Source organism: Oryzias latipes, chromosome 14 (assembly GCF_002234675.1).
Source record: "Oryzias latipes chromosome 14, ASM223467v1".
Taxonomy (NCBI): domain Eukaryota; kingdom Metazoa; phylum Chordata; class Actinopteri; order Beloniformes; family Adrianichthyidae; genus Oryzias; species Oryzias latipes.
Window position 1 is genome coordinate 18,201,325 of NC_019872.2, and position 15,449 is coordinate 18,216,773.

At 39.1% G+C, this 15,449-nt stretch overlaps 1 protein-coding gene across 1 annotated transcript in view; it reads right to left on the minus strand.

The window, feature by feature from the left end:
- Positions 1 to 15,449, minus strand: part of LOC101157079 (protocadherin-1) — a 124,466-nt gene that overhangs the window by 20,419 nt on the left and 88,598 nt on the right. Inside the window, exon 4 of the mRNA XM_011483680.3 lies at positions 14,897 to 15,116. Coding sequence (XP_011481982.1) covers positions 14,897 to 15,116 — 220 coding nt within the window. The remainder of the gene's footprint in view (positions 1 to 14,896; positions 15,117 to 15,449) is intronic.

The following is a 15,449-nucleotide window of genomic DNA, read 5'->3' on the forward strand; positions in this document are numbered from 1 at the left end:
CGTCCAGCTGCTGGTCTTTCTTGCATGAATATTTTACATATATATAGATATATTTTAACTTTTTTAAGGCATATGTGCATGTGAAGAAATCTGAATCTACCCAAGTTTTCTCAACCTCCCCAAAACATAGCCTGGTTAGGCTCCAGAAGACCCTGATTTGGAAGATGCTGGATTGAAAAATGTATAGCCAGATAACTAAGTCAACATAATGCGATCCAACTTTATATATTTGTCCCTGAACTTATCGTGTTACAAGAAAGCAGTGCAGCATGCCAAAGAAACACAAGATTCCTGGATGCAACCATTTTCTACTTTCCTCACCGGCCTTGAAGCTTAACTTTTCTGGCTGTCTTACGACTAAGTTGCTTCAAATTCCAGGCATTTTGCAGCAAAACTACCCATGATATTCTCAATAATTGTCTGACTTTCATATGCACTGACATGTTTTGTGTATTTCTTTGTATTTTCTGTAGCAGTGGATGGTTATTCCTCACATGCAAATGTCTGAATGGAGGAATGCCCACATGAATTTATATCTGAAGTAGGAGTGGAATTCAGGCTCATGTATGTGAAGGATATGCAACACATATTCAGATTTTCCATTGAACCATATTTGTGCCAGCTTGATGAATAAAGCCAAATTATGCAGGAGCCTTTTTGCTTTTGTTCTTCACCACAGTTATACACATGTGGGCCTTCCACTTCACTGTATTATAGGAGCATTAAGATAACAACATTAATGTTTAATCTCAAATGTAATACATGGACAGAACAAAAACATCTTAATGAGATAATGGAATTAAAATTTAATGCAGTTCATAAAAAAAAAAAAAAAAAAAAAAAAACTAGGTCAAGCACACAACAGTTGTCTGGGTCAGTTTTAGTCTGGATCAGTATTTGGCTCAGACATGGTGACTACATGTGATCTTTTTCCCAAATCATCCTTTATTGTGGGCTGGCCAAACAGCCAAAGCAAAAACAATCCTCAACATTTGTTTTGTGCTGTGGCTGATGGAATGTTGGGGCCGCCATATAATATACATATACTTACGAGAAGAAAGTGATAAATTAATATGAAAAAAAGGTTGTCATTTCAAAAGGAAAAAGCCAGGCTTTTCTGAAAAGAAAGCTGGTGGTGTAAGCCTCCGTCCACATTACGACTAAATCCATCAATGCAGCCATTTATGGTGATGCCATAAGGAGTTAGTTTATCATAGAAATCCATGTACCATCATGCATTTAGACCTTTGCAGTTATACTGCTGATGGCGTAAAGGGCTTGCCTGCCGGAAATCCGCTTCTTGTGGGTCAAAAAATATACTAAAAAGGTCCAGTTTCCTGCAAATTCTTTTCAATATCCTTAACTTATAAAAACTCACTAAGGCTACATTCACACTGCAGGCTGAAATGAACCAATTTCGATTTTTTTACTCCTATGCGACCTGTATCCGATCTTATGAAATGCGACCTCCGTCTGAATGGCCAGGCCACATGAATCCGACTCGTACCGCATTGATACACTTTAAACGTCATTATTCTGCGTTGAAGTAGGCGGGAACTAGAACATCAACCATGGCGGAGGATGCTGCTGAGACCAGCCAGTGGAAGGAAAGTGAGGTCACCGACTGGATTAATATTTGGGGTGACAGCTCCATTCAGGCCAAACTCAAGGGCTCTTATCGGTTTTTGAAAAATTTTCCAGCGAAATGGCTGAGCGTGGTGTTGAACCTTAGACTTTTTTTCCTTTCCGACCGTGGTCAGAATTGCGGGGGAGACCTTCTCCAGGGCCGAAGGCGGATCCTCCTTCAGGGTTCACTTCCCCCATTCGGACCCTCAAATTCTTCAGAGCGGGTTAACAAAGAGTCAATAGCAGTTCTTCTGGGGGAAGCTTTCTTTTATTATTGTTCTCCTTCCTCTGTAACACACAACATGTATGCGTGCCCCCAAAGCTGCCCCCTGTCCCTCCCTCCGGCGCTGCACGTGCTCTCTCCTCTCTCTTACAGTCACGCGTGCTGCCCCAGCACCTACACATCCCCATTCCACAACAGTGGATACAGACGATCCCGGCTCCAATGCCTTCTTAAAATGAAAAGATTGCAATTGTGCTGGCTCCTTTGTGAAAATAAATGTAATAATGCAAAAAGAGCTCCGCCATTGACAACACTGTTGTTGACATCCATTGTTGACGTTAGCTACTTCCGTAAACAGCGAGTAACGTTATACACCGTTGATTACTCTTCTGCGCATGCGGGTCACTTCTGGGTCATTTTTCGGTCACATAGGAGATCACAAAAGTTTGCAATTAATTGGAAATGTGAACGGCCTTGCAAAAAAATTTATTTAAAAAAAAAATAGCATTAAGCCCTGCAGTGTGAACATAGCCTAAAAGACATAAATATGTGAAACCAGTGCTTAAGGAAACGCTGACAATGCACTGAAACATGAAACTGGTTCTTTTTTAGTTGTTTATATACAGCCTTGTTCTTGTAAGCATATATATATATATATATATAATATACTCTGTCATATATATATATATATATATATATATATATATATACTCTGTCATATATATATATATATATATATATATAATATACTCTGTCATATCTTTGTCCTTTTTTTGGTATCTTTGTATTTACTTTCTTGCTGCATCTTTTTTTTGGTGCCTTCGACGACTGTAACCCATCTCCAATCTAGATCAACTTCCTGTAGATGTATCATCAAAATTAGTTTTGCAAATTTATCGTTGAAGCCTGATGAATGACACGGCCATCTCATCTGCAGAGAAGCTACCAAAAGGGAGGGTGGCAAAAACACGAAAACTTACAGTTCTAAGCAAATGTCAAAAATGTACATGCAATCAGTCCCGACGTTGCAACAGCGTCACACGTGCCACCTAATTAGACCAGAGATTCTGCAGCAAGGCATGGTGGAATCAAACTACATTGTCATGCAATATTCTGTCAGAATTATTCAAAATATTGGCTTGAGAACAAGGATTCTCAGAGACTGGGCTTTAAATAATAAATTGCTGGAGTAATTATTAAGAAATGATTTGATCGTAAACTATTTTAAGCTTCAAAGAAATGCCTTTTACTCAGCGCAAATAAGGGATAAATTGTCACGTAAAACTCTTGATGTCATATTAAAAAATTAGATTAATTTGGGTAAATTTGATCTAGCTCACAGCAAGTGGACTATTGACTGCATGATGTACCATGCTAACACACATGTGCAAATTAAGAATTGATTCTTTTTGAAGTGGGGGGGGGGTCTGCCACTCTCCATTTTTTTGCATGGTTTGGCTTTATCTAGTCTTCACAGAATTTTCAAGGTTCTTGAACTGCAGGGAACTCTGGGAGATCTGTGGAAAAGCTTTAGTTGGAGCAGTGTGGGTCCTGTGGGACTTACTGGAAATAAGAAAATGCATGTCAGAGCCATATAGTACAATCCCACGCCCTCAGCCATCCATCATTGCAGGGCAGAACACTAGTTAGAGGGAGGTTTAGCAGCTCACAATATGATGGAGAAATGTCCCCCAGGGCCTCTCTCTGACGCCAGCTTGCACCGCCCGAGCAACTGAGGTTGAAGTGGAACTGGCCCCCAGCCAGTGTCCCCTCCCTGCTGCACAGCTCTCGACCTGCTCTACGAATCACATTTGGGGTGAGACCGGGAAGACCCATAGAGAGCAACAGAGTTGTACCTCCACTTACTAATCCTACATCCATAATTATCCTTAAAGTTCCATCTCAAGTTCCTCTGGACCAGCCAGCACACACTCAGCAAAAAGAGACCTCTCTTATGGCTTGATGTAGAAATTCTTCTGTCTTTATTAAGTTGGACTTTCAACTCTAAATTTACACACGCATTACCACCTCCAAACCTGCTGCTTCAGCATCCTGCTGCCAAGACTCTTTGGCATGGCACAAGTAGACAGCACACTATCCAATTTTTTTTCCTAAGTACATAGAGCCATCCACTTTTGTTTGAGTAAAACGTGGGCAGATCTAAAGCTTAGGGATACTGGCTTAGGCGTACTGGCTAACTCATTCATTTTAAAGGCTTAGTGCTAAAATCAGAGACATTCAGTGAGGGTGTGGTGTTAAAAAGAACTACTTTTGGAGCCTAACACAAAGTTGTCCCTTATTATATTCCTATAATTTTGCACATGTTTTAATTTCATGCAGGTTTTAGTGAATTAAATGATCTGTAATGTGCCTTTGTCATTGTATTCATTTATTTTTGATTAATATTTATAGTCACACACATAAATCTAACTTTTAGTATTAAAGTTCTACTAAGATCATCTTCGGATCTATTTTAAAATAGTTCCCAGTGGTGTTTAATTATGATTACGCCATTTTTTCTGTTTTTTTTGGACATAAAATCTGCAGACGGCCACAGTTCATTTGAAATTTGTCTCTGAGTTGTGGGCGGGACCATTGGAGCAGGGAGCATGTGGCCCACCCAACGTATTTTTTTAATGCTAATACTGCTAATGCTAATACTATCTTTTTTTAAACAGCATGTTTTTATCGTCTGCTACTGATTCATGATTTGAATAAATAATTACTCAGTATTTATATATGCTATTTTACTCTTAATTTTCTTCATTTGTCTTTAAGTTATCAGAAAAATGTTACAAGAACATGTTAAAAATACCAAAAACACAATTTTTATAGGAGTGGGTCTTTAATTTAACTTTGCTCTATGCACAGTCATAATTCATCAAAATGTTTTTTTATATAGTATCAAGGTTATTATCACACTATACAATTTAAAATGAAAATGGGAGGAAAAATTTGTTTTATTTTTTTATCCATTATATAAAAAAAGTCTGTTTCTGCACAGCAGTAGTTCATTAGAAATTTGCCTCTTAGTTTTGGGTGGGATTGTTGGCATGGTGCAACACGAACCCCCTTCCCTTCGCCAATGCCGAGAGTTTGGAGTAGGCAACTTGAGGTTCGCCTATTAAACAGAATTTTTTCATCTGCTCCTGATTACACAACAAATTAAATAAAGAAAAATTCCAAAAAGCTATTTTGGGGGTTAATCGGATTTAAATGTGCACACCATTATTAGAAAAAGGCCACAAGAACATGCAAAAAACATGATTGTAATCAAATTGGGTCTTAAATGATAAAAAGCTGAACAAAAAAAGGACTGACAAATATCTTTGACCAAATTTCCAGTCAAGAGAAGAAAAAAATTGTGAAAAAAGAAAAATCCTTTTATCAGGGATGTTACTGCCGTCTCTGAGCCAGCTGGACACCGTGATGAAACTGCAGAGAAATTTTATGAGTAAATGATGTCTGTATGAAATGAAATGCAAGAGAGAGATTTATTGAAATAATGGAGAATCTTGTCTGTTTCCATTTTGATTTCACATGTGGCTGCAATCTCTGTCGCACAATCATTTAGCTCCCTCTGTAAGACAATAAGCCAATTTGCCACTTTGCTTTACCTAATGGTCTGAAATGTGATAACATGTCAGAGAGCCACTTTCAAGGGTCTGGCCTGTCGGCTGTCATTTGACAAAAACTGCAACGTGTGTGGCCAAAGTTCTGAATGGGAGCTTTGTTTTTATTGAGGGTGATCACACAAGCGAAAACACATTTTCCAGTTCAAATTGGGAAGATGAAAACAGGGACCCATTCAAAGCTATGCCATAGTGACACTTCGTCAGTTTCATTGGATTCAGCTGCATCGTCCCATGAAGTATTTTCTAAATGGGTGGTGGGTTACCGCTGTCCATGGTGTCAAAGCTTTATCCACATTTTAATTCTGCTCCAGTTAGGCTCTTCCAGTGACCTATTTGCTCTGAAACAAAAACGGCAAACGATCGGGGAGCAACAAACAGCATCAGCTAATGTGAGTAAAGCATAAAGCGTGTGCTAGAATGAGCACAGGATTACAGGCGCATGAGTCATGATTACTTGCCTAAGGGGACCACTTGAGAGGACCTTTTTTCCACAGAAGCCCCCCATGAAATTGCCAGTCCCATGACCGGTCCTTCCTCTGGGTGGCAGGAGCTCAAACAGCAGCTGATGATGATGGTGGATAACTCAAATGTAGCATACTACCCCACACTGACAGTACACATCTATTTGAGGAAACTATCGCTCCTTCATTTGTATGCTGTTCTGGCTCCTGGGCAGAAGCCCAAACTTGCACCCACAGGACAAAGAAGGCCTGATAGCTTCAAATTATACCCACCAGTGTCTTCCTCTAGCCTGTTAATTCCTTGTGCTGTGGAAACATAAACCAGATGCTCGCAGGAAAGTCATAATGTTAAAGCAGTAATGACTAAATCAGCTGACCCCTGTCTGATGCAGATATGGCAGGCACTAAAAGCAGCGGAAAACCCCCCAACGAGAGTTCAAACGGAACAAATATGTGACGCTAACAGTGTTATCTGTGAGATCTAAAGCAGGGAAATCAAACAGCATTACCAAAGAAGCTCATTATCATGCAAATGACATTTTTGCCATTTTATCTCACCCTTGTTAAAAGCCCATATGGACAGCGGGTCTGCACACACAAGAAGGCCTCTCGCCGGGCAGGCGGCCACATCAAAATCCCCCCCATCTGTGTTCCATGGAGTTTGTGCGTGCGAGTATGTGTTCATGCTTGTACCTGTTTCCAGTCCACCTGTGTCAGCGCAAGCCTTCATATTGCAGCCAAGACGACTAACAACTGATCCCTGGAAGAGCTTTTGTTATTGATCAAAGAACAAAGAAGGAACATGATTGGTCCTTGATGACTTACGCAAAGTTCTAGGTTGCAAATTATCTGACTCTACTTTGCTTCGGAGCTCCAATTGTGAGCTACGTTCACACCGGCCTCGGTTACTGGTATTCGAGCGGCCACTTGCTTTTAAAAGTCTATATAGACGGCCACAAACCTGCGTTACGGGTTCAAAACACTTAAATTTACAAGTCAATTCAAAGGTTTTTACATGTTTTAGCGCTCTAGTAGCTATGTATGCTGCCTTCCTTTTTCCCCCAACTTTATTGAAAACAGTCCTAAAAGAGAACAAATGTTCATATAATGTAAAACAGCCAGGGGGGTGGTTACATAAACACAAGCAAAGATTGACAAATATCAATAGTTTTGAGGGATCTTTTGTTAGTGGAGCATTACTGATTACATCTTTAAGGAATTGAAAAAAATATAGTGTTTTATCATTTAATTTACATTTATGAATATAACATTTTGCAAGACTTAACAAATTAATTATGTATAATACCATATGAAGCTTTTTTGAGTTTATGAAATCAATATTTTCCAATAGGGGTAGCAGCTTTTTTAATTGACGGAAGTGCGAACCGTTTGAAAATGGATCATTATTACAGTTTGTGACCGGCCAGTATTATAATACATGACACCAAGTCTTTCAGTTATCTGAATAGAGCTGCGAGAAAACAAAAGCTTCGACTTTGAACAGAAGAAAAACAAAAGATGAGGAACCCCTCTCTGCCTGTCCCGTGTGAACACCACAGGCTGAATGTGCGATCTTGAACCCACGTGTTCCTAAAAGCTCAACACATGGCCGGCGTGAACGTATTGTCAGCATCATAGATGCTTGAAAGCAACGCGTCACTGGCATATTTATGTTACATGATGGATGACAGCAATAGGGAAACCATGTGACATCAAATCAAATCAAGCCAGATTTGGAATTAAAGATGACTAAAGCGCCTGATTAGTTTGTGTAGAGACTGCTATCACTTTGATGGAGTATTAAAATTGCCCTCCGTAAATCAAAATACAGTAAATCCCGTCATGCTTTCTCTCACTGAGCAGCCCGTTAACGAACACTGAACCCTGACAGAGCCACAAATCAAAATCTGACAGGAAATGTCTGAAACACCGTCTAATGGACAGATGGTGCAGACTGGTCTTTGCCTGATTCCACTGTGCATGACAAATCATGCATCTTGACAGCAACCAGGCATATAAGATAAGCACTTTTCATGCTGTGTGAAGCAATCAATTTAAAGGGATTACAAAGCTCACTGATTATGATGAGAGTCCATTATAAAAAGAGCAGTGTATTCCAAATGATTCAGGATGTGATGCAACAGTCGCTGCTGCAAACATGAATGCGTGCAAGTGTGCACACAGTCAGACTGGACACGCAGTTCTGCGAGATATATGCGCGGAAAATCAGCGTGGAAAAAAAAAAAACACGAGGAAATAGAGTGCACTTTAACAGCCTTAGGATAAGAATTAGGAAAAAAGTGGGAGGAGAGAGAAGCTGTTCAGGCACATGGAAAAAAAAAGGAACTGCAGAAATTAATTGCTGCAGATCAGGCAGCATACATGTCATACATCAGAAATTTTATTACTCCAGTTAGAATTTGCTCTTACTTTTTAAGCCAAGAACTCAAAAGGAATCTGTTGATGTCTTCTTTATTGAAGTAGAGAGGCTGCTGTACACCAAATACACACCCACACTTTCTTTTGAGCCACCCAGTTTGGGAAACCAAGGGCATATTGCATCAGTGGGAAGCAAATGTTGAACATCTGACAGCAAAATTAGATCTAGATGTCAAAAAAAGAAGAAGTCACAAATAAAAAAGAAAGTTTCAATCATATTTCAAGAATATTTTCAGTTTTTACAATGCCTGTATGAAGAATCAGATTTTAATATTAAACAGAAGATGAAGACCATCTGAAATGTTTCAAAATGTAGATTTAAAAACTGTCAGAAATCCTTTTGGATGACAAAGAACATCCCATGTCGATATTCCTGGGAGCCTCTGATGCAAACGCTGACAGTCTGGGGTTCATATATTGCATTTAATCCAACTTAAATGGAGTGACACCTCATGCTCACCTTCCCATTTTTTGACTGTCAGTCATCTTTACCACGATGAACAAAGCTGTGTAGCAGTACAACCTGTCACTCTGCCACACAGATGCTTAAAAAAGACTTTATGTCACTATTCAAGAGGAGCTGGGGAGGAATTCCTCCATCTCAGTTGATTTTTTTCTTTTCTTTTTTCTGTCTCTTATTTTATGTGGGCTCTTCGTTATCTCCCTAAAGTGGGAATCACATTTTAATTAGGTCTATCCTTGGTTGGCAGTTCATCTTTGCATCTCCTTGTCCCGTGTGTGCATCCGTTGGGCTTTGCTTCTTTGTCGGAGGCTCTTAGTCCTCGCTTCCTGTCACAATCTCACATCTTCCCCATCTTGTGCCACCTTTTCATTCTTTAAATGCTCCATCTCCACTCACAATCTTGCTCTCCTGCTGCTGCCAACAAAGTAGACTGTTGCTCACAAAGACAAAAAAAAAAATAAATAAATAAATAAATAAATAAACACTCAAGACAATAAATAGCCACAACAACAGAAGTTAGGAAGGAAATTTATCTCAAAAATGGAAATGGCTCCTGGGTAATCAACCAGCCTGTGTTTGAAGTTATTAAATCTATTCGATATAGTTCAGAGGAGGTTGGTTGCCCTCCAATCAAAAGGTCACCAATTCAAATCTCTGTGTTTAACCAAGTAACAGTCAATAGTATTTCCTAATTGCAGCTAAATGACCCCTTTTGTTTTTTTCTTATCTAGCTGTTCAAGATGCAACCTTGACCGTATAGGATCTAGGGGAAAGATTATAATCGACAAGACCAACTCTCCCCTTTATGGTGTCAACATCTGAGAAACATTTCTAACAGACAACAAAAAAGCATTAACACCAAAAATGTTAAGCCTTTTTATATGACAAAGTGTTTTTTTTTTTTTTTTTCTGGGCTAAAGGCAGGAATCATTTTGCATCCATCTTTGTTAATCCAACAGCTCATTAAGAACAGCTTTGTATGGTGGCGGTGGGCTAGACGTGGCTTGGCTTTTTAAAAAAAAAAAAAAAACACAAACTGTGAGAAGACTGAGTATCTGACAATGATTAACCAGACTTAAATACACTGTGGGATAATTAACTTAAACAGAAACAGCTGAGGTAATTGCAAAGCAAAACCTGTTGTGATCATTATGTTTGGAAGGCAGAAAAAAGATCTAAACCTAGACCCAAAACCATGACAACAAAAAAGCAATAAAATAACAATTTTTGATTAATGTAAACATTTGTAAAATTATATTTTGATACTCCGTAATCATACTTGCCATTTCCAAAAAAAGAAAAAAAAAGTAGTGAGCATGGCATCCAATTTTCTTTTAACGTCTAGGACTGTAGACTGTCCCGCACTATTTAGTTTTTAGTAGTTAGAGATTAGGCAGGGAATTCTGACATATTCATTAAACTCATATGTTCGCTAATTTCCCACTAACCACTGGTTCCCCTAAAGCGGTTGTTTCCCACTAACAACCACTGTAGGTGTGTGTAACAGCGTTTGCTACTGACAACAATGCAGAAGAAGAAGCACTTTCAAAAAAATATATAAAAAGAGGAGAATCTGATTGTTCTCCTCCTGAACCTTATGAGATATTTTTTTATCATTATTGTTGTTGTTTTTTCCTTTCCTTGGACTAATGCGGGACAGGAAGTTGCCAAACTAGGTCACTGACACACAGATGTACCGCTGAAAACCCCATCATTCAGACACAGCAACCGCAGCAGATGGCCATAAACATCCCAAACTTTGAATGATCTCATGAACCCAGACATGGAGACGTGATTCTTAATGTTTACGTAGGACTATTCAAACCAAAAATCCCGATCTCTAAACACCCCCCGTGTCTTCCGTGCATTGTAAATGAGATGTACAGTCAATGCTTCCATGTAGCGATGAGGCAAAATCACGTTTAGACAAGCATTGAGCATCAAATTTGAGGCGTGACAGCAGACGTGAACTTGACACGGATCGGAAAAGAGGCAGCGGACATGAACTTGACGCGTGAATGGTATTTAGTGTGAACACAACATTATGCTGGGCTTGGCGGATTTGTTCAGTAGCGTTGTACCTTTCTCCAAAAGGAGTGACTTCTACTCCGGAGCAACTCATATGTTTTTCTGTTCTTTCAAATTTATATGGTGCGCAAACCCTCATTGCATTGTTTATTATTTCATTTTTCTTTTCTACGTCTTGTTCATTTCTATCATAGTAACCCCTCAGACGCATTTTTTGCTCTCACTCTACGATCGTCCTTGATTGCTTGCAAGACAGTGGCGCTCACCTTAAAACTGCTTTTTCAGTTCTCAGGTCTTCTACCACTCTGCTCATCATTTTGAACACCTCTCTTTTCCACTCAGGTTCATTCTGAACACACAAAGGCGTTTTATTCTTTGCCCTTTGAAATTTTGAATTTCAACCCAAGATTTCAAGGAAGGGTCTGGAATGAAGCTGAGTCCGAAAATATTTCATATTAGAGTTTATTTGTCCCCCACCTGATGATTATTAGCTAGCCTACTTTATTAAATCACATAAATTTGATTTAGGTAAATACATTTTTAAAATTAGTTGTGCTAAATCTTAACAAAACTTACCTAACTGGGCTTTGCAGGGAAAAATCCATTAAAAGTGCCAGAAGGATGCAAACTGATGTATTGGAATTCGATCAAAGATGCTGCAGATTTTATTATGTTTTTGAGAATGTAAATGAACTTAAAATATATTACCAGCAGGAATGAGTTTCTGCCATACATAAAACAACTGGTAAGCTTAAGTGCAGTGTTTGATAAAGTGAAGAGAATTGCATTGTGACACAAACATTATTCCAATGTATGCTGCTGCAGGGCCACGAGAAAAATAGTGGTTCATAATTTTCCATGCAGGTTTACTGCTGAAACCAGTGTACAAGTAATCGTCTGGAGCAGACGCTGTGAAGTAAAATAAGCGCAACAATAAGAGAGCTGTCACATTTTGCATTCTGTTGTGATTCCTGAGTTTTATGAGAGGCATCCACAGAAACAGGAAGCTGAAGTTTCACAGGCGTTTACAAAAAAGCAGTGTTCAGGAAGAAGATCAAGGCACTGAAAGCTGACATTTTATGCACATAGGAGTGAGTCTGTTCACAGAAACACATATTTAAGATGGATAAAAATAATTTGCTGGTCGTTTTAGGTGCTTAAAGCAAACTTTGAGGTAGGAAAAATCCAATACCTAAACCGTAAAGGAAAATATCTGAAAACCGAAAACCCATCAAGTCCCACTTTGATCATCTTCTGATCTATTATAAAAATGTGCCCAATGGTCTTAATTAGGATTAAGCCATTTTTAACCAAATTCAATGTTTTTTTTCAAGGACAGTCTCTGCAGAGCGCCAGTATTTCATCAGAAATCAGCTTCTGAGTCGAACCATTAACACAAAGTAACCCCGTGCCCACTTCCCATCACCCATCTGTTTATCCTCTTTCCCACTCTCACAACCCTTACCTGACGTTACCAGTGCAAGAAAAATGGCGACCAATTTTGGGGCTATCCATCCGGACAGTTTAGAACCAGATGCCAGCTCGGACGGGGTCAAACAAAGACGTACACGGATCTAGTCGTCAACAAGAGGATGCATCAGAATGGAGCGGAGCAGGGAGCTTTTGGCTTGCCGATTGTAGTTTTTACATCACATCAACAACATTTTTCTAACTGTATTTTTTCATCTGCTCCCGATTTAAAGAAATACTCTGAAATGCTATTTTTAAATTTTCTTTATATATGTATCATACCGTGAGAAAAATACCACAAGAACATGTTAAAAACCCCAAAAGCACTATTTCATCAGAGTGGGTATTTAAAGGTACCTTTAAGAGTACAGTATTCCCCCCATTTCCCCTCTCCATTTTCGTGGGGGTTAAAGACCAGAGAGGAGCCCGTGCTTCCTCCTCCATCAGTTAAGTGCCAGAGGGAATCTTCTTCAAGAAGAGGTTGGTTTCATCTGTCATTCATTCATCTGGATAATAATTATTCTCCAGGATTATCTTCTTCAGTGTATCAGGATGTTTCCTGGCCGCTTCTGAGTCAGCTGATGCCATTTCTCCGCGCAGGGGCATGAACTTCGGTTACAGCAGTTCAGGAACCGGTGGAAATAGCTATGAAATATTCCTTAGCAGTTGGCAAGGAAGCCGACGGGCCGGCGTGCTCTTCATCTCCGCTCCCCTCCTCCCATGCAGCATCTTCTTTGGACGCAAAAGTATCTAACAAGCGTTTTGAGCACGAATATTGAAATAAATGGGGCAATACTGTACCTATATTCATTCAAACTATTCAATTATTATTATTTTAAAGCAAGGAGCATACCTCTATTTAGAAAGCAGATTGACATTATAGTTTTTATCAACAAGAACTGCACTGCATGAATAACTTAGCTGTTGTGAATTATAATTATATTTATTAAACAGGTATAAGATTATGTTTAGGTGTTAAAAAGCTGGGGATTTGAATGTGTTGACAGTTACAGCTTTGGCCTTGATTGCTATTTATTTCTTTAAAAAAGGAATATCTTGACTACAAGGCTAGAGGTAGACTACTGTGCATAGAAATGATGACTCCTGCAGCTGCTGTGTAACTTGTGTCCACTTATACAGGAAATGCTTAGAGCGAACACTGTGTTGTCTGCACAGATGTCTTGGTTTAGATTTATTTAGAGAGAAAATGCTCCATTAGTTAGGCTTTTTAATTAGCAAACTTGTGAGAGAGGGTCATTAGGGATGTCTGTTAGAGGACCTGCTGATGAAGGGGATGGATGCACTGCTTACTCCAAACGTGATACTACACACACACACACACACACCCACACACCCACACACACACACACACACACACACACACAAAAGCTGAGATCTGCTTTAAAACCAATAACATTTCCTACAGTCATCGACAAGTCAGCGTCACTGATGCCACAACATCTCTAGTCTGAAACGGACAGACAACAGCAGAAATTCTCCTTTAAAGGCCGTGTCACACAGCCACTACTTACATACTTACATTTAGTACATTTTTCACTTATGAAATTTTGGTCTTTTGTGATACATGCATGATATAACTAATTCCTAAGTATCTCTTGTGTTTGCCATTCATTGATGTGCACACATGTCTGTCAAGGTTTTTGACTGACAGGTCTTTACGTGAATTTGGTTTTGACCTGTTCAAAAGTTTTGTTCAGTTGAGAGTTATGCAGTTTATGGATATATTGCATGGTTTATACGCAATTATTAGGTAAGTCTTACGCAACTATGCGTGATATTTGCAAGATGCATTCGCAAATGTGTTGCTTTCCATGATTGTTTCATGTAAGTCAATGAATGTCTAAAAGACTTTTCAAGCCTCTACCATCATATATAACTTAGATCACGTATACAGTACACATACCACATTCAAATTACGTAATTGAAACATGAATCACTTATCAATTATATGTAAACAGCGCAATAATCACACACGGTTCATGTTGTGTGTTAATTTATGTGTAGCATGGTTTATTTGTACTTCTTCCGTGGTTTCAGGGATTCAACTGTAAGAACTTCATGTGAAGACCACAACTTTTCCCACTTTTTCCACGTATATTCCCGTATGACCGAATTTTCATCCGTGCTATATGCACAAAATGTGTACCTCCGCCTAAAACTTCACGCACAACTGCCCCCAGACATTTATAGAATTATTCTTTTTTGGGACATCCCAGTAATTTCTGACAGCTGATCCAAATCATAACACTGGCCTTGACCATCACCAGTTAACCGTGTCTTTGATTTCGCCTTTATTAACATGATAACCCCAAACACAGCTAGGAACCAAAACATTACAGCTGTGTGTATCAGCATCAGCCGAAAAACTCCATTAAGCTTATGGTCCCTGTAGCGTTGGTGATTATACCAAAAGAAGTCCTCTTAAGATAACAACTGCAAGTCCACACACACAAAAGAGCTAAATAGAGACATTTACATGCAATAAATATTCATGAGCAGCGACTGAGAATGGAGGTAACTGTCACTGTACCGTTTTCTGGGTGTTCGTTTTCCCCTATGCTGCCATCTGGGGTGGTCCTCTCATAGTGGTCCTCAGGCAGGGTCAGGGGTCCGATACGAGGACCAGATGATGATTTACTACTGGGAGTCTCTGATTCCTCTAAGCCGCTGTCATAGTAGCTTTGCTGAGAGGCATCTTGCATGTCCTGCACAGGGTTGGTGGTGGAAAAGGTCACTCGGCGATGAGGATGCTGAGAAACAGACACAAAAAAAGGAATATTCTTTAACATAAAAGACAAAAATAAACGTCTTTTTTGGTCATGTTTTCTTTGCCCCATATAAATACTACACCTTGGAAAACCCAAGTATACAATTTGAATACTGCTGCCTCTGAAAGTTTTAAAAGTCAGAAAGCCGGATCAAATATTTAACAACCTTAAATATTAAAGAGTCTTTTGCCATATTATTATTATTATTATGAATACTACGTAAGCCATAAATATATGATGACAGTGAGGTTATTGACGTCAGTAAAATAAATGTTCCAATTGATGGCAGAAGAAAACTATTATCAAAGAACATTC